General features: G+C 35.9%; 2 protein-coding genes across 3 annotated transcripts; one reads left to right on the plus strand and one right to left on the minus strand.

Moving 5' to 3' along the window:
• Nucleotides 1-293: 293 nt before the first annotated feature.
• mrps18b (mitochondrial ribosomal protein S18B) lies at nucleotides 294-3,775 on the plus strand. The gene is made up of 7 exons (XM_007249397.4): nucleotides 294-633; nucleotides 833-1,004; nucleotides 1,952-2,049; nucleotides 2,138-2,206; nucleotides 2,283-2,349; nucleotides 3,017-3,076; nucleotides 3,173-3,775. The coding sequence occupies exons 1-7, from the start codon at nucleotides 556-558 to the stop codon at nucleotides 3,367-3,369; spliced, it is 741 nt and encodes a 246-aa protein (XP_007249459.3). The 5' UTR covers nucleotides 294-555; the 3' UTR covers nucleotides 3,370-3,775.
• abcf1 (ATP-binding cassette, sub-family F (GCN20), member 1) lies at nucleotides 3,774-19,538 on the minus strand. Of its 2 annotated transcripts, XM_022683152.2 has the most exons (27): nucleotides 19,362-19,538; nucleotides 18,783-18,829; nucleotides 17,505-17,585; nucleotides 17,264-17,393; nucleotides 17,136-17,170; nucleotides 16,711-16,827; nucleotides 15,681-15,734; nucleotides 15,146-15,235; nucleotides 14,812-14,865; nucleotides 14,309-14,398; nucleotides 14,056-14,151; nucleotides 13,303-13,425; nucleotides 12,602-12,702; nucleotides 12,385-12,470; nucleotides 12,130-12,269; nucleotides 10,503-10,651; nucleotides 10,244-10,327; nucleotides 9,569-9,693; nucleotides 9,312-9,424; nucleotides 9,044-9,215; nucleotides 8,300-8,374; nucleotides 7,968-8,038; nucleotides 7,763-7,795; nucleotides 7,492-7,660; nucleotides 5,711-5,775; nucleotides 5,549-5,621; nucleotides 3,774-4,582 (listed from the first exon to the last, which is right to left on the minus strand). In XM_022683152.2, exons 1-27 carry the CDS (start codon nucleotides 19,531-19,533, stop codon nucleotides 4,416-4,418), a joined length of 2,712 nt encoding a protein of 903 aa, XP_022538873.2. In that variant the 5' UTR covers nucleotides 19,534-19,538; the 3' UTR covers nucleotides 3,774-4,415. The 2 variants fall into 2 exon arrangements, with proteins under 2 accessions (XP_022538873.2, XP_022538874.2); XM_022683153.2 differs by lacking the exon at nucleotides 15,681-15,734.
• Nucleotides 19,539-19,597: the final 59 nt, after the last annotated feature.

The raw sequence follows: 19,597 nt of genomic DNA on the forward strand, positions 1-19,597 counted from the left end.
TTCATACTGTCTGTGTCTGATTCAGTGATTCATTCTCGACCTCTTTCACGATGGTGTTCGATTCAGTTGAACTGAGAATCAGTTCAGCTGACGCATCCAAAAGAAGAACCGATACATAAGAGCCGATTCGCTCTCGGGTCCGAAACCGCTAGTCACGCGCGCGCCTTTTCTCTCTTTTTCTCTGTTCAGAGAGAAAAAAAAGCGACCTTTCTCCTTTCATGAAGGACAACCCCTCCCCCATCGTGTATAAAGGAACAACGTGGTTTAGCGTTTTAGTGCAAAAATGGGGAAAATGTATAATAAAAACATCTCCAACAAATATTAGATTTGAACGTTATTAAATAAATACAATATTGAATTCTACATAATTAGGTTAATGCTAGCTGATTTATAATTCACAACTGACTTAAACCTACCAAGCACACCATACAAGCTCAAATAAAGGTTTAAAGCTTTGGCAGCGTAATAACAGCACATTTACAAGAATTTTATATCTTTAAATGAGAGAAAGAGAAAAGGGGAAAGCCATGCTCAACTTTGACCTCTCACAACAAAATGGCAGCCTCCATCAGGAGCATTGTGAGAGCTCCTTCTCGAATTTTTCTTGTTTTGCAGAGAATCCATCAAACCCAGGTTTGTTTATAAAAATATAATATTACTGTTAGTTATTCATTTATTATCTGATCAGCACTGACCGCAGACAATGAAATACAGCGAATGTAGCATTAAACTATAGGTTTTTAAACTGGCGTTAGGCTAGCTAACACTAGGTTAGCTAACGTGATTTGTTCAATCTCTGTTTCTGGATAAAATAACAAATCTTTTATTTCAGGTAACAGTCGGTGTGCTGCGCGCTCCCGTCATCACTCCAGTGATTAGAAACTTCTTTTATTCGTCTAAACTGTTGAATCTCGAGTCTTCTGAAAAGAATGATCATGGAGTGGAATCTTTAAAGGATCTATCCCGATACAAAGACAAACCCTGGAAGTATCTGGAAAGTGAAGGTATTCTAAATCCTCTGTTCTGTAGTTACTCTTTTTTTTTTGTTCTCATTGCCTCTGAATGCTTTCAGTTCACTCAGGACGTCTGACAGAGACCCGCTCGAGAAGGAGTTATCTGGACACATTCATCTACATTCATTTGTAGTACCATGCTAAGTCTGGTCATTCCACTTTTAGCGCAGTGCTTGAATAGTAATGAATATGATTTAAACAGCTGAAGAAACAACTAATGCATATAAGCTTTATTTTTGTTTAATTTAAAATGTGCTACCCTATGGGTAGGGTAAATTTATGGCTTCAAATATTTTGCTAGCTTTTTATGTTTTTTTATTAATTACGTTTTTATTTACTACACATTTCTATTAATAATACATGTGCTATAGTATAGTATGAATATTATACTATTTACAGCTCTGGAAAAAAATGAGACCACTTAAAAGTGATGTTTTTTTTTAATTTACCAAATTGAAATCCTCTGGAATATAATCAAGAGGAAGATTGATTATCACAAGCCATCAAACCAAGCTGAACTGCTTTAATGTTTGCACCTCGAGTGGCATAAAGTTATCCAAACACGGGTTATTAAAAACCAGGGTTATTCCACTTAATAATAGTTTCTGAACTCTTTGAAAACTTTATAAATATGAACGTGTTTTCTGAAAGCTCTGCATCTTTTGTTATTTCAGCTATTTCTCATTTTCTGCAAATAAATGCTCTGAATGACAATATTTTTGTTTGGAATTAGGAAGAAATGTTGTCCATAGTTTATAGAATAAAACAATGTTCATTTTACTCAAACATAAACCTATAAATAGCAAAATCAAAGAAACTGATTCAGACACTGAAGTGGTCTCTTATTTTTTTCAGAGCTGTATGTATATAGTATAATATGCCTTTAGTAGTCTGATGTGTCAATCTGACTGCTTCAGATAGTGTTTTTTACTTTTCAGAGTATATTGAGCGATATGGATCCAAACCTGTATGGGCTAACTACAGACGGAACCACAAAGGTGGTATTCCTCCCCAAAAGACACGGAAGACCTGTATTGTACGTGACCTATTTATTTATTTATTTACTTATACATACATACACCTTTTTTGTCAATTAATTTAATTTGTTTTCTACATTGCAATAGAGGAGAGGTAAGACATGTGGGAACCCCTGTCCAATCTGTCGTGATCAAAACATCATCATCCATTACCAGGTTTGTGCACCTATGTTTTTGGGACTGTCACTTATGCTCTTTATGTGCTCTATTAAAATGTGCTTTTATTCTGCAGAATGTGAGCCTGCTGCAGCAGTTCATAAGTCCTTACACAGGGTTTGTGTACGATCCCACTCGAACTGGTAATTCTTTTCACTTTTTGGTGCACTACTGAGATGTTTACTCTCTGTCTGTCACTATTGTAGTCAATGACTGTCATATATAAATAATAGAATAGTATATTATAGTATAGTATAATAAAGTGCAAGTGATCTATTAGCTGATTAGCTTCCTGATTTGTAAATGTCTAGTGGCTTCCAGCTGGTGGTCAACAGCAAGGTGTGTGTTTGCCAAGTCAGAAGTTTTTATTTGTTTACCATTATGATGTACGAAATACATCCTTCAGTAACCCAACAGATGAAAATGCACCTAGTTCACATTCTTAGTGACAAATGTGTGAAAAATAACTGCAGTCCTCTGAACAGCAAAGCCACTTGCTGTCTTCAAGCACAGACTAAAGACTCCTCCTTTTAAAGGGTTTCTGATCTAACCTTTTTCTAAGCTTGATGTATCTTTCTGATTCTAGTCTTTACAAAGTAGCTAAGGATAGTTTTAAAGTGAACAACAACGCAATTTGCTTCTGTAATTTGCTTTAGATAAGGGCATCTGCTTAATACCTTAATTGTCAGTGATTTTTTTTATCACTCATAAAACAAATCTGATGATTTTGCTTGTTGCACATTATCATGCAATGAATGTGGGTTTTTAAACATGTGAACACAATTTCATATTTGCCATTTTTGGTGACAGGTGTTTGCATGAGGCAACAGAAACGGCTAAACACTGCAATTGAAACAGCTAAACTTCATGGTAAGAGTTATATATTTGTGAACTTGCATGAACATACTATACAAAATAATAATTATAATAATGTGTAATATGGAACTTAACTGATTTTACTTTCAGGCTTAATACCCACCCAGTTACCATTTGTAGACTACACTGGAGAAGACTACTCAAACTCCCATGGCGCTGTAGCACACACACCACCCCCACCTTCCAAAACCCCTGATGAACCTTGGTATTCGTGGTATGGATCCATAGAACCAAACGAACACGAACTAGCGAGAGTGAAGAAGATCTACAAATCTTACCTGAAGTAGACTAGTTTAAACCAAATCATGAACCAAATTACTTTATTAAGGGGAGTTTAAGATTTCTGGAAAGGAGGGAAGATGTGACTGAATGGCAGATTTACAATGAATACATTCATTCATTCATTCATTCATTCCTTCATTCCATGCAACTGTGATCATTAATAAAGTAAATAGTAGTTAATTTATAACTATGGTAATTTGAACCCTATCCACAAAAACATGGAATGATTGGCAAGTCAGATTCAGAATAGTTAGCTTAATGTGTTAAGTATTGTATGTATAAAGCCTTTTATCAGAGCAGTTCATCTTTCTGAACATTACAGTTAACAGCTATACTGATTAACCTTTTTCTGTTGCTATATTTGTGTTAATGTGTGTATTCTTCAAAAATAAAGTACAAAAATGAAACATTTACTGCAAAATTAATTTATTCTCTTATTTCAAGTCAAGATTCATATGCATCTTTAATATTTCATTGAATGTAGTTTCTATTTGTTGGTGATGAAGTGTTTTCCTACATACAAGCCTGACCAAAACAAGAGTACTGCAGTTACTCCACAAATTTGAAGAGAAAACAAAATACTAGTTTCTGGGTCAGCAATAGCATCATGTAAAAGCTGGAAATCACTACAAACCTGGATTTTAAATCAGCATTTAACAAGTCACTTTTCATTAAAAGTGCTCAAGTTAAATAGTGCTAGTAATGGAACTGATGGTTAGACAATACAGCCAAGGAAACAACTTTCTGTCCACTAAACTCATTTTTAAAAATGATCTAGAGGTTTACAAAGTCCTGTGCTACAGATCAAGTCCTGTGGCACTGCATCACACTGCAAGAACACATGTCTGGTTATAAAGAGGCCTGCATTTTGATTACCGGTACATGATGTCAGACTGTAAAGTAGTTGTTTTTTTTGCAAATAGGTTTAAAAAAAAAAAACTGCTTTTTTTTTTTTAGTTGGCAACTTTGTGTATACAGGATGCCCCAAAAACAAAACCCACACCCTCTAGTAATGAAGTTTGTGGGTGTTGATGGGAACTTTGTTTTCTGGTTACTCTTTAGGTTTGATGGCCAATGTTTCTCCAAGGGCCTCCAGCACTTCTCTCTTGTAGTCTTCAAAGTCTCCATCAATCTGGTTAACTGTCTGGTCCTCCACCACCCACAGATGACACTGTGTCTCAGTAATCAGTCTGGCATCGTGGCTCACAATGATCACAGCTATAATAAAAAGAATGACCCACTATTAAGGACAGTACTTATTCTAAATCTCCAACAGCTTATACAGTGTACTAAACATAAGCATATCATACAGCATACAAGTTATTTTAAACCATGTTACTATTTTACATTGTGTAAAATTCATGCTGAGCATAACAGTATTAAATGTATTAAATAAAACAGGTTGTGTTATTTGTACAAGAAATTGCTAAGCAATTAGAAATCAGTGTTACATAATTAAGCAGAGCCTTAATACATGCTTATTTTATGCCAAGTGCAAAAAAAAGCGCTTTTCTTGCTCAGAGCAGATAGGTAGTAAGTAATAGGTAACATGTTTAAAATGGTGTAGGTTTTGTATATTGTGTATATTATGTATTCATGCTATTTTTTAGTCAACCATCTGGGATGTCTAGCAGTAACTGGTCATTGTGAATAGAGTTGATAATAGTTGTGATTTGCACCCTGACCTGCTAATTAAAAAGCTGTTACAGCTTAATTATCATAAGACACGGGCTTAGTAGCACCTATTCACACATCTACTAAATATGATACTAAAGTTTCATCATGGTTTGAAACTTGCTTGTCTTTGAAAGATCCATATAGACTTAAATGACAATCGTAGAAAGCAGACCTAGAAAACACTGGACTGTCCGCATTACTCAATATTTCCATCTCTTAGAAAACCATCCCTGTGTTTTTTGGACAAAAGCGTTTGTCAAATGTAATGTAATGTAAAGTAATGCCTGCCACTTATATTTAAAATATTTTTGTCCATGACCCCTTAAAACACTTATTAGAACAGGTAGAACATTCAGTGGTATGTACATCCTTTACAGTAACACAAGGCAGCAGCGTGAATTTAGCCAATAATCAGAGTCCAGTATGCATCACCACGCAGACTTTAATACATTCTGCATATGCATGCACACCTAATGACGCAAAAAAACAAAAAAAAACAACACATACCTCCTTTGTATTCATTAATGGCTTCTGACAGGGCGTCAATGGACTCTATGTCCAGGTTATTGGTGGGCTCATCCTTTAAAAAAAAACAACAACAATATGTTAGGCCAAAATTGTAAAAAAATTTTTTACAAAGATATTAAATGTGACAAAGATACTACTCACCAAAATGAGGACATCAGGTTGCCGGCAGGAGAGTTCAGCAAATACCACTCTTGCTTTCTGACCACCTGTCAATTAAACAAAAATATTTCTAATCAGAAAAGTTGCAAGAGCTGGCAACACATTTGACTTAAAAATAATAATTTAAATCAATTAATTCATTCAAAACCACTGTTGACAACCCACAGTGTAACCTAATCACTGTACTGATCACAATTTTACTTTAAGATGGCCTGTTTTTTAATAAACTTCTTGTGCACTTTAAAAGTTCATAATGCCCCGTCAGGGCTCTCTGGATTCTACCAATGAGACGTGGAGCTACTTTGAGCCTGGATAACGGTATAAAAAGCGATTTATCTGCAGGGGCAAAAATATGCCCCATATCATCCGTTCTAAAGAATGTTTGTAAAATCACTGGATCTCTGCAGCAGAGCAGAGGTGGGCTATTCAACAAAGGTTAGTACTCTTAATCATGTTTTACTACACCAAAATCAGTTTTACACAGGAGTTCTCCTTTAACTATTCCATGCCTCAACACATCTGATCATTTAATAAGCTTTATCAGCTATATTCAAACTGTGATGGACAGTGAGTGGATCCCCAGGAACAACAACCAGAAACAATTAACCCTAGAACTCTTGTAGACCAACTGTAATTATGGGGAAAAAAAGGGATATTCTGAACTGAAACATTTTTGGCACATACAATGACTATTAAATATAGTTTATTTCTGAACTGTATCTAACCAAAAACAGTGCAAAGATTTTAATTCTGGATAAAACTATTGCTGTAGCATTTTGAATAAGCTTTTGGGACTTGTCTTGTTAAGAGGATTTTACATTAATGCACTGCACTGTTTAATAATCTTCACCAAACCTACAGCATCTATTTAAGAATTGTTTGCGGCACAAACTGCTAAACCCATACTGTTAACTGAATTATGACCAGCTTTTTTAGAAGTGCCTAGTTTCATGATTTGTCTGTGTGGTATTAATATTCAGCCTAATAGTTGTGTGGTATAAATATTTAGCCTAATAGTATATAAATAAAATAATGCTAAATGACTGAAAATAGCATGCAACACATTTATTTGTGTAATGCATAGACTGTGTATAGCTGGACAGAGCATCGTCTCTCAAAAGTGAAGCCACCACAGGTCGGGCGCCTCCTGCTGTTCGGCTGCAGAAAGCTGTGCAACCCCACCCATCCCCATACGTTTCAATGGCAAAACAGACAACTTTCAATCACGTTTTTTTTTAATATACTGTAATTCTACCTCCTTTAATTAAATGCAGCAGTGTAACCTCTGCTTATATTGTTAAATTTTTATATCCCCACAGAATTCGTTTTTTAAAACGTCATTCAGCTCTATTCAAAAAGGTGTGGCTATTGTAAAAGGGCTGGGTTACACCTAGCCGGGGTGGGATCAATGACTGTATGGGCGGGACCATAGACAGTGTGAGCTCTGTGGAGGCAGCCCTCAGGGGCGGGGTTATTTAAATGAGTAGGCTGTCTCTCCACAGTCTTTCTCCCTCCTCTGGTCTCTACTGCGCAGACTCGGGTATCAGGATCGCCAACATGGTGGAAGATTTTGGCTTCATTTTCATTGAATGAATGGGAACGGAGACACGACGTCCATCTTTTTTACAGTCTCTGGTGTAATGTTCTAAAGTTTTTTGTGATGGGTTTTGTAAATGTTGTAACCATAACAAACAATATGTGAGTATTATGTATGTACCTGATAATAACTGTAGATATATAGACATTAAAACCTGAGTCCTTACCAGAGAGTTTGGAAATCTGAATAGTGTGTGCATGACTCTCCAAGCCAAAGCGCCCGAGACACTTCCTGCTGTCCTGGTAGGGAAGGTTGAAGTTCCTCTGCAGATACTCTGTGGGAGCTTCTTCCATGATCAGCTGATCTGCATACTGCTGGTTGAAGAAGCCTACTTTCTACAAACAAAGAACACAACAATTTTAACTCTAAAATAAAACAAATATGTTTTTAAGGAACAATACAGGTAGTGTATTAACGATCAGAATGTTTCTGCTTACCAAACGATGATTCTTTCTCATCTCGCCTTTTGTCTAAAATGAAAAGGAATAAACATAGATTAGTGAGAATTAATACTTTATGTAATGACTGTAAAACTGTAACCATACTTTTAACATGACCACTATGTTATTTAGTAAGTGATATTTCACAGTAGATATGGACAAAAAAATATAAATAATACGCAATGTGCAGACTGGAACTCACTGGGGTTAGCTTTCCTGTCAGGAGCAGTAGGAGTGTACTTTTTCCAACACCATTTGGTCCAACTATACAAACTGAAACAAAAAAATATCATATTAGTTCTACCCATATCATAACTTTATAGTAGCAGTCCCTTATCTGTAATAAATTAGGATCTGGACCATTTGCTACAGTTTGCTCAATTTTCTTACCGAGCACTTGAGTAACCAAAGTATAATCACAAACAGAAATTGCAGGTACATGAAACTTAATAAAAAAAATACAAATATGTATGTGTTGTTCACGCTCAGGTTTAAAGTGCTCAGAGTTTCTCTAGACCATTTCATGTGACTTACTTCGAGACTCCATGTCAATTCCAAAGTCCACATTTTTGAACAGAGGTTTCTGACCTTCGTAACCAAAGTCCACACCTGAGCAGAAAGAAACCAATTTTAAACTCCTTAAGAAATGCTCTTCAGTATTTATAGGACATAGTGCTTTCATAGGAGATTTATGTGGCTTTACAGCCAATTAAGAGACACAGTGTAATTCTTTGTATGTTAAACATAAACTGTCCGTCAAATGTCTGTCTGTAAACCTGTACAATTACGGCAAATCATATTTTATTTACCAATAGCAAAAACAAATAAATAAATGTTACATTTTCCCCAGACAGGGATTGAACCTAGTCATAGACTACAAAGCATTTTAAACTTAAATTTTTTATTAAAAGGAAATTATAGACTACAACTAGGCTTAATTCCTTTAATTGAAATTGAGTTTTTGAAGGTAAGATGACATTTAACTATACATTTTAGATATTGTAAATGATGATCACTTTCATTAATATAAAGCCTATAGTTCAGTATATATGTTGAAAAACTGAACTGAACTAAACCCTTTTGGCTGTATGTTACATTAAAATAGTAAATAGTAATTATGAATTTTGAAATTTGCAGAAATGTGTGTAGTTGGTATAAACTTAAACTTAAAATTAAAACCTTTTTTGCTTTTGCATCAGCTTATACTATCAAATCAATCATAATCATCATCATCATCATCATCATCATCATTCTCATCACTAAATCCATGCTACTCACTGTGCAGGCCGAGAATGGGTGGAGAGAGGGGTGGTGGATTGGGGAAGGTGAACTTCACTGTGTATTCTTTAGGCCTCTTCAAAAGCTCTGGTGCCTCATGACTCTCCTCTTCCTGTCCCTTTTTCTTGCCCTTTTGCTGCTTCCTGGTCAATGCCTCCTTTGTTTGTTTCTCCTAAAGAAAAGTCAGATTTGAGAAAGGAGTGAGAACCCATCATATACACAACACTCAGTGAATATCAAGCAATCAAAATACAAACGATGAACTTACCGCTTGTTTTGTGGATTTTCCTCCTGCCTTCAGGTCTTTGAGCTTCTTCTCTTGTTTCTCATACTGTTTCAGAAGCTCCTTCTGTTTCTGCACATACATCTTCTTAAAGGTCACTAAAAAAAAAAAAAAAGAATAAAACATACAGCAATAAATAATAAGTAATGGTAGTGCTATGTGCTCAATGCTAAAACATCAAATATGGGTATGCACCGAGATACTTCTTAAATTTAATATTTAAAATGTTTACTCATACTCACAGTAATTGCCCCTGTAATAGTAGAGTTTCTGGTTGTCCAAGTGAATAATATCTGTACAGACATCATCTAAGAAACTCTGGTCGTGAGACACAATCAGAAGAGTCTTCTTCCAGCCTTGCAGGTAGCTTGCGGAAAAAACAGAACATTACACATAAGTTACTGGACCAGCAACAAAGCAAGCATTAAAGTGACTTTTTCTGAAATTAATGGTATTAAAATAATGTTCTATTTTTTATACTGTCCAAGGAAGGCTTTCTGTCAGATTTTGAAGCACTGATATAAGGAATTAATTGCATAAGGTGATAAGAATATTGGTGGCATAATGATGTTGGATGATCACCAAAAGATCCCCAATTCATCCCAAATGTATATGGCTGAGCACAATCATTCCAGAGAACACAGTTCCACTGCTCCACAGAGACTAGACAACCTGTGTATTAATTTGCACATCTGTGTCAGGAATGGGTATCACTGACTGCAACGGAACGCATTAATTTAAATGGGTGTCCACAAACATTCAGACATGAAGTGTATCTACTGGTTTCCTGACTATGTATATAAAGCAGTAACTAACATCCACCACTGAATTTCACTGTTTCTATGAAATTATTGAAAGAAAAAGCTTGGGAAGGCCACTGTACTGTGATAATTCAGAGCATATGGTGTGGTCATTACTTGTTAAGCCAGATGACAGCATTCAGGTCCAGGTGGTTCGTTGGTTCATCCAACATCAAAAGAGTGGGTTCCATGAAGAGAGCCCTACAGAGGACAGAAGCACATTCATGTTAAAAATGGATATACACACAAATCATATTGATCAGTATACTACCAGTAAATATATGTAATTAATTACAGTTCAATTAATTTCTAGGACATTCAGATAGTAATGAGTACGTTTTTCTAGATTATTGGTGACAGAGTCATCTCTACTAACCTGGCTAGTGACACTCTCATTCTCCAGCCACCAGAAAACTTTTTAGTGGGTCTGTTCTGCATCTCTGGGGTGAAGGACAAACCAGCTAGGATCCTGCGAGCCTTGGCCTCTGCTGCAGCTGCTCCGATTGCCCTCAACTCCTCATATACCTGCCAATAAAAAACATATTTAACATCAGTAATTTTCCACACAGTAGTAATAGCAATAGAGGTTTAACGCCAATATAGCCAATAGGCTATTTTCCTGGGAGGAGCGGTTATGTTAGGTCTTTGGGGAGTAAGTAACTGACTTACTGACTGACAGAGCTATTATACCCAAATAAACAAACATCTGAAAGATCTAATATATTCTCTAAGCACAGCTATTTTTATGGTTTAGGGAAAAACAGTTGCTACAATTAAACACTCTGAGCTGTACTTAATTTTTTTGCACTGCAAGTTTCAATATACATTTATTTTAATTTGCTTCACAAAAATAAGTTTAGGTTCCATAAATTGTTTTAGATGAGTACTCTTATTGTAAGAGATAAAGATGTGTTAATGTTGTTCAGTTAGGGTTAGCTTTTAGTCTAGCAAACATTCCCCACTCGCTTTACTGCTTTAGCCAGCTGTCTCACCAAGTCTTACCAAACCATTTCTGAACAAACTGAACTCAACTATCTGTTAAAGCCACTGTCACAAGGTCTGAGTCACAGAACATTACAAAGTGGACACTAAAATTTACAGCTCCACAGTTAAAGGTGTCAAAAGGCTTTCACTAATAGACTAGGTGTAAGTAAATATCAATAAGTAGAAATAGAAATACAAAAAAAGTAATTGACCCATTACTGTTCTGTTTGGTTGTGCTGGATTGTCTGTTTTAACTAAGAAACTATAGTGCTTGAAGTTTGGGGTTTGTCACTTCTATGTACTGAACTTTATTCAACTACTAAGTAATTACAGTTTTCCATTTTAAGGCACCTTTAATACAACATTTTTTCCACTTTATTCAAGAACACTGAAATTCAAGCTTACTAAAAACTCATTTGGAGGCTCAAGGCTGATTTATGTGCAAATGGCCTATGCTGCTATGAGCGTTTACGGTTGTGCACTATCCATGATCAATATTTAAAAATGGCAGCAAAGATGGCATCAAATGAAGTGGATATAGTCTCATAATGACATTTAGCTATATTTCTGGGGAGGTGCAGGTTAGGTCAGGCTGCAGTGTAGGTTATGTACCTACACCTCAAGGGCGGAAGAATACCATAGTCTGCAGTATATAATATGGCATCATTTAAACAGTACTAGTTAGTTACTAGGTGACAGTATTTCTCATTCAGGATACAACAAAAAATACTGATCATCCCCATTCAGGATGAAGTTGCTTCATGTTTGTTTAAGACACTTTTACTGGCTTTTCTATATAAAAATAGATATGGCTTGGTTGTTTGGATGTATTGTAATATTACTCTTTTACTAAGCAAAGGAACTTTATACAACTATAATACATGAAGTGCAACCGTACATAACAGCATCTGCACATCTCTGTCCTAAACTTGCAATCTCTCCCCAGCACTGTATTCTACATGTCTGAACACCAATCTCACTTTACAGTCTGAACAATTTGTAGTTGAAAGCATGCTGACCTTCTCCAGTCTCTCAGAGACGCCGTCTTCGCCCTTTTCCAGGCGATTTTGCAGCTGCTTCTCCTCCTCCAGAAGCTTCAACCGCCGTGTGTCAGCCTTCAGCACAGCCTGAACAGCCGGAGTGTCATCAGCAATCACCTCTGAAGTGGGAAACAGCTTCTTATTACATCAGTTCAACAAAACACAAGGTCAAGGGAAAAAAAGCAAGAAAAAACACCTCTCCCCCAGCTGTGTTAGAAATAAAACCATATGCACCTTGTTCACAAAGCAGCACATCAATATTGGGAGGAATGCTGAGGGCCCTGTTGGAAATGTGCTTCAATAGAGTGGTCTTTCCTTTCCTAAGAAGAGAAAGAGAAACAAGTGTGAGGAAACACATGGAGCAGTGGCAGACGTTTAGGGACAGACATCAGAAAAAAACTTTTATTTTCTCACTGAATCTGCATGATCATATTTTAAAAGATCTGCTTACCCATTTGGTCCAACCAGACCATACCGGCGTCCAGCCACAATCAGAAGATCAGCATTGACAAACAGCTCCTTTCCATGAGCAGAGATGCTGAATCTCTCCAGCTACAGCAAAACAAAATTGACATATATATGTATATAAACTTGTCTATATTGTACAAATGTAACATATTTACCACCCAGTAATTTTAGCACATAATAAACCAACCTAATATCCTTCTTTTTCCCTGGGTGTCTATAAAAAAAAATAACAACAGCTAGTGTTGCATTATCTGTACTGGATAAATGTTACTGTTCTCATAATGTATCCCAATGTGCTCTTCACAAGCTAATAAGATTATAGCTGGTTATGTTTTAGCCTTGCCTGAGCACACTTGCTGGCCTGAGTTTTAACAGTTAAAAACAAGGAGCCAGTTTTGAACTGTGTTTAGCTCCAGTTTGGTAGACAGCTGAGATAATACAGTTTTTTAATAAAAGAACAGAGAGGAGAGACAAAAAAAGTGATACATTTATAATGCGTTTTTCTAGGTTTTTGAACAGGTCCATTATACAGCTCAGTTTAGTTTTTAGTGAAAAGACAACAGTCTTTGAGGCTCTCGATAAGTCACCTCCATTTACCAACCTATCATTACACGCAGTTTTCCATTCTTGGACACCTTTAAGAGACAACCTTACAACGAATCTCTCAAACAGTTAATACTGTACCTTAATATCTGAGGCGTTCTCCAGCATGGCCTGTCTTGAAGACAACTCAGCCTGAGAAACAGAGAAGTCTTCCTCTGCAGCGTTTTGAGCACGAACACTGGCGACCTGGCGCTCATACTCCATCTGTCAATCAAATGAATTACATTCATCTAGATACACTGGTTGATGAAAGACAGTTATATTCATTAAACTAATATGCTAATAATGTGCAAATACGAGTAAAAGTACAGACAGAACCCGATGTTCTACTAATATATCTATTGTCTAGAGTCCCAAGTCATTCCTTAAGATCAATAAGTGCAAGTCGGCTTAATTTACCTACAGTTAATAACAAGAAAAGTGGGGAGGCAGAAATGAAACAGTATATCAACTACGATTAGACAAGCAGCATCAGTAAACAATTTCAAAAGGCGGCTGAAGACATACTTCTATAAACTTTGTTTTAATAATTGATTTCTTTATTTTATAACATATTTTCTGATTTTGTTTCATTTTACAGCTACAATCTTTTGTAATCTTACCTTATTTTATTTCTTTTGCCTATTGCAGTTTTACATTGCATTTCCAAATAACTTTTCATTCAATTGTTTAATGTCTTATCTTAATTGTTCCTTTTATTCCTTTCCTAAAATTATACTGGTGCTCTGTTTACCTGTCTGCATGTACAGCTTTGAGCTCCATATATATGAGCTGCTATAAACAAAAAACGAATAATCAATTATTTTTGTTGTTGTTTATAATATGGATATTTACCATCTTCTTTTTCTTCTTTTTCTCCTTTTTGCTCATGTTGGCAAATGGGTCCTCCTTTTCTTTGCTCTGCTCTGCAGCAATAACATCCTCTGCACTCTACAGGTAAAAACAAAGTCTTATTAACTTCCATTCACAGTCTAACAAATCCCATAACGATTATTTACAACAAATGATGTATACACACAAACCTATGAACAGTATAAACACCGTAAATAGTAACAAGTAGTAAGTAATAAAGCAAAAACAAGGTTACCATCATTGTGTCATTTTCATCACTCTTCTCTCCCTCTTCATCCTCATTGTTATCTTCATCATCACTAGGTGCATGAGCAGGCTTGCCTCTCTAAAAATGAAAAAGGAGGATTAACAGTCAACTACTGCAGTCAAACTTAAACCTGTCCCTCTAGATCTGTGGTTATCAAATATTTTAGATCATGCAGCATCCACTAAACTTAAAAGTCCCACTTAAAAGGCTGAGGTCAACAAGAAACACCATAAATTAATGCTATTGAAATGTATATTCTGAATTGCAAAATTACTTTTACTTTTGGAGAAATTATGTTTTTGTCCAGGCACCATAAACCCCCTTTATAATTATGGATTTGGCTACGTTAAGGCACAAATTGTAAACGCATGCTTTAATAATACAGATCTTGTGTAATTTTTATTTCAACATAAAAGCTTATTGATCCTCATCTACAAAAAGTTACATCTGTCCATCTCTAAATCTTTTGCAGGACAAAACACGTCACTAACCTTTGGTTGCTCTTTCTTGCCTTTCTTCTGGGGCTTTTCATCCTTCTCCTCATCCTGCAGACATTCAATGAATTATTATGTATTCCATATTCAATAAATGGAATACATGTATTCAATAAAAAAAGCTGTATTAATCAGAATAGACAGTAAAAAAGATAATTCCATAACCTTAACATTTACTTGGTACATATATGTGGATCCTATTTTAGCTTGTTTTATAAGAGATTTTTCTAGACCTCCTTTTTTTTTTTTTTTTTTTTTACAGTATTTTTATTTCTTGTATTTATAGCATTTTGTATTATGAGCTACTTCACAGGGTTGCCCACATTCTCACCTTAGGTGCTTTGCTGTCAGCCTTCTTATTCTTCTTCATGCTCTTCTCATCTTCATCTTTTTTCTCCTCTTGCTCATCTTCAGAAGCCTCCTGTTAGAGCACAGACAATAAGAAACAAAACCCACTTTTTTGTGTCTTTGACAGATCATCTTTATGAGCCTTCTGTCAAAATACAAAACAAGACTGCTTAGGTTAGACAAAAAAAGACAGGATAAAGAAATGAAAAGAGGGTTATGGGTGAAAAGGGGGATATTTTTATTAGAGATGGGCAATATGACTGAATAATTTTGATTGAATAAAGGAAAGGACAATTTGAATATAAATATCTGTACTCAGTAAGGAACAGTGTTTGGATTGTTGTTTTTAAGGATCTGTTGCTACTGATCATGTGTATTGAGATACATATTGTAAAAAAAGTTAAAATATTGTCGTATGATATTTTTACCATATCGCCCAGCCCTAATTTCTATAGCAACATAGCAGGGTATAGGAGAAGCAAATCAAGTGTAGGAAGGAGGCATTCCCATCTACCCACCTTAGGTTTCTTAGCCTTATCTTTTTTCTTTCCTTTGGAAAATTTTTCAACCTCCTAAATCACATACATACACGTACAGACAGATGTTCACATGTTTAGAGTTTTTGTTTCTCAGGACCACTGCAATAGAGGTTGAATGTATCTGAATTGTTTAATTTTATTTACTGGAATAATTTTAGAATAAATGCCAAATTAAAATATCAGACAACTGTGAAAACATTTAAGCTTTGAAGTCTTCCATTACATTAATACATAATTACTTCTACAGAGCAATGGAGTCAATGATTTGACAGTGATTAAAATGTGTATGACATCAAGTTGTGTTTTTCAAGTGAGTGGGAATGCAACAATAGAAAGGAGAAATTAGGAATTTAAGATTCTAATTGGAAAAAAAAAACACAGTAGGAGGGGGAGGGTATAGGACTCAACAAATGGTAACAAATGAAGGTGCTAGGAACAGCAATACAGCTCCAGCAGTCATTTATTATGTCAGGTTATCTACCACTATTAAGATGTAATTATTACAAGGAATAAATCAATGCATCAAAGCAACCTATAATTCTCTCTGCCACAATCATTTTATACACCACAGTGTCCAATATTACAGTAAATAATACACAAACAGACACAGTCATTACTTTTCTTTTGTAATACATTGTAAGAAACCATTTTAAAAAATCCAACCCTAATTCCTCCCATCATCACATATATTACATTTATTAGTAAATACAGAGCTTGAAATGGTCTTATCCAAGTGTATCTAATAATGCAGTGACACACTGGACCCACCTAGCCCAAAAATCAAAACCAGTATTAAAGCCTGTATTTTTTATTACAACATTAAATTAAAACCAAAACACAAAATGTTATGACTAGAAATTTACATGCAATGCAAGAATGAATTATCATCATAATGTAATCATTTACAGTGCTACCCGCAAAAACTTGAACACAGAATTAAATACATGAATAAAATGCTGCAAAACACAGTGAATAAAAAGCAGTGTAACAAAACACATTACCCACTCACCTTAGAGCTCTTCTTACTCTTAGGTTTATCATCCTCCTCCTCATCATCATCGTCACCGCCATCTTCTTCATCTTCATCGCTCTGACCCTGACTAAGAGCAGCAAATATGTTGCCACCCTAAGAGATTTAAACACAATAACATAATGTAATTTGCAACACAAGGAGGTCACCAAAGGATGAAAGTAAAGCTGTATAATTGAGGTTTAACTAGTCAATTATACACTATATGGACAAAAGTATAGAGACACTGTCTAATTCAATGATTCTTATAAAATTGTCTTATTTTTTATTTTTACTCTTATGTTATGATACTCTAATAGAACACTCTAAACAGCTGAATGTATTTATTAGGAGTGCACACAAACATTTGAACATATAGTGTAGCATAGAAACATAAAAAACATTAAACATAAAAAAATAATCACCTTGTTTTTCTTTCCAGATTTGACAGGTGCTACCACTGTAAAGCAAATTGTACACAATTTCCATGAACTGAATGTACAATTAATTTAAATAATAATATTTTAGGTAAAAAGAGAAAAGGAGGCATTACCCTCTTCCACCTCCTCATCCTCATCACTGGCCTGGACAGACAGCTTCTTGAGTTTCTGCATGACCTCTTCATCATCCTCATCCTCATCTGCACCTCGGCCTTTTCTTCTATCTTTCTTTTTCTTTTGAGGCTAATGAATATATACTGATTATCAGACATTAAGAATTTCTCAAAGAAGCACAATCTAACTTAAACTTACAGAATCAGTTAAAACTTATCTAACATATGAATGTAACAGTACCTGCTTTCCTTGTGTCTCTTTTACTGGTGCAGGCTCCTCAGTCTTCTCTTGTTTGCTATCAGCAGCAAGCTCATCGAAGAACTGCAGGTATAAAATTACCAGAGGTGCAGAATAAGTAGTGACACATTCATATGTAACAATTTTTTCTAATCTTTTTAAACAGCTGCTGATGTAGCATTGCTGAGTAGCATCACAGCGCGCTCGTAGGAATCCTGGTTCCAATAACTTAGCTTACAGATGCCTTGTGGTGAGCAACATCACCCTTTGGACTGATGTGGGGAGACAGCGCCATCTACCCATGCAGATAGAGCAAGGCCAATTGTGCTCCCGGCACCTGAGAGCAAGTTATGTGAACAGGATTCGAACCAGAGATCTCCTGGCAGTGGCAGCGCCTTAGTCTGCTGGACAACTTGAAGCTACAAGTAACATTTTGATGGATTTGAACTTTCTGTATGTTGAATCAACTATCTTAAAACACCTACTTCATAGTTATTGTTATTGTCATTTAGCTATTCATTTTTTATAAATAAATAATCCAATGGTCATTTTAAGCGGGTACTGACAATAGGTGGATGATTATTTTAATTACTAATGACGATGGTCCTGGATCAAACCAATGCACATCAAAGATCAGTTCTGAGGTTGAATGATTGATTGAATGGTTAAAGTGCATTTGTAGAAAAAAAACATTTGGACATAGTTCTATACATAGAGACTTTAACAAATCAGAATTCATTTTTAAAGGTTTGTAGGTAAAATACATTAATTGTGCTTGTTCTTGGCAGTTTCCAAGAGGACCCAGTTTCTACAGGCCATTAAATACATTCTTACGTGTTGGCATTGTCAGATAAGTACATGCAACACATAGGATATTGACATCAAATACCTATACTAGTGCAACCATATTAAAGCATGTGACTTTAAAAGATACCATCTTTTAGAATAACTGTAACTTATTACTCACAAAATACAATCCAGTCTAGATTAACCCTCTAGGACACAGTGTTGCCCTCAGGCAACAACCCAATTTTTTAATTATTACACCTTTCCATACCACACTTCGTTGATTATGTATGTATGTGTAAATGTATGTATGTATGTATGTATGTATGTATGTATGTATTTATTTACTTTCTTACATTCCTGTTGTACATATACTAAAAGATGTGAAATTCATGCCATAGAGAGTTAATGTTTTTTTTTATTTCTATGTTTACATGTCATATACATCATCTCATCCAGATGGTACATGGTGTAATGTTTTTTTTTTCAACTTACGCTTTTCTTCCCCTTCTTATCCTTCTTTCCCTTCTTGACAGGTTTATCTGAAAGAGAGAGAAGACCATGTTTATCTTGCACATTAACAGGACGTTAACAGTTACTGACAAATACCAAGCTGACGAAGCATATTAGGACAAAGCCCTGGGCTGGGAGGGACGTGCGTGTCCAGCTTCCATCCACCAGACAGTTAACTAACTAACTTAGTTAACTTAGTGAGAGTTTAAACGAGTAACAGTGAGTACAATATTTTTAAGAGATATTATATATTGAAGTTATGGCGGGTTTTGAGTCATGTTGATGTATGCGCTGTAGGTAAGCAGTCGTTTATCTGGATTAGCGCCGGTGTTCTGGTAGATACACACTGCTGGCTTCCTCAGACAGGACACTGTCTGTCTGTTTACTGTCAGTTGGTTTGGACACCGACAGAACCCATAGCATGCTGTAATCATCTGACAGCTCTCGCTGGGTTAGCTAACCGTTAGCTGTACCGTTTCTGATCCTGTGTGTATCAGATGGTGAAGCTAAGCTAGCGCTAACCTCACGCATTCCGTCAGCCTTCGTTCAGTTTAATCTCACCTGTCTGCGGCTCCTCGTCTCCCTCCCACTCCGCCACTTCTTTAGATTTCTTCGGCATGTTTATCTCCCGCTTTAATGACCCGGGGCTCGAGGCTGGAGGAGGACAGTGGTGAGGATGCGCGAGTAGAACTGAACAACATGCGGCCTCAGCTACGCTGCAGTAAAGCACCATAGAGGTACAAATGCCGGTAGTTTGAGAAGCAACAGCGCCACCCCGCCACGCTTCAGGCGAGTTT

The sequence above is a fragment of the Astyanax mexicanus genome, chromosome 3, assembly GCF_023375975.1.
Source record: "Astyanax mexicanus isolate ESR-SI-001 chromosome 3, AstMex3_surface, whole genome shotgun sequence".
Lineage (NCBI taxonomy): Eukaryota > Metazoa > Chordata > Actinopteri > Characiformes > Acestrorhamphidae > Astyanax > Astyanax mexicanus.

Excerpts from the sequence above, each read along its gene's own strand:
- mrps18b (XM_007249397.4), top strand. The coding sequence starts at position 556 with ATGGCAGCCTCCATCAGGAGCATTGTGAGAGCTCCTTCTCGAATTTTT. Across the intron at positions 634-832 it reads AGAGAATCCATCAAACCCAG|GTAACAGTCGGTGTGCTGCG; the intron begins GTTTGTTTATAA and ends CTTTTATTTCAG. Across the intron at positions 2,207-2,282 it reads ACATCATCATCCATTACCAG|AATGTGAGCCTGCTGCAGCA; the intron begins GTTTGTGCACCT and ends TTTATTCTGCAG.
- abcf1 (XM_022683152.2), bottom strand. The coding sequence starts at position 19,533 with ATGGTGCTTTACTGCAGCGTAGCTGAGGCCGCATGTTGTTCAGTTCTA. Across the intron at positions 17,586-18,782 it reads ATAAGAAGGGGAAGAAAAGC|TTCTTCGATGAGCTTGCTGC; the intron begins GTAAGTTGAAAA and ends TTATACCTGCAG. Across the intron at positions 15,236-15,680 it reads ATAAGGCTAAGAAACCTAAG|GAGGCTTCTGAAGATGAGCA; the intron begins GTGGGTAGATGG and ends GTGCTCTAACAG.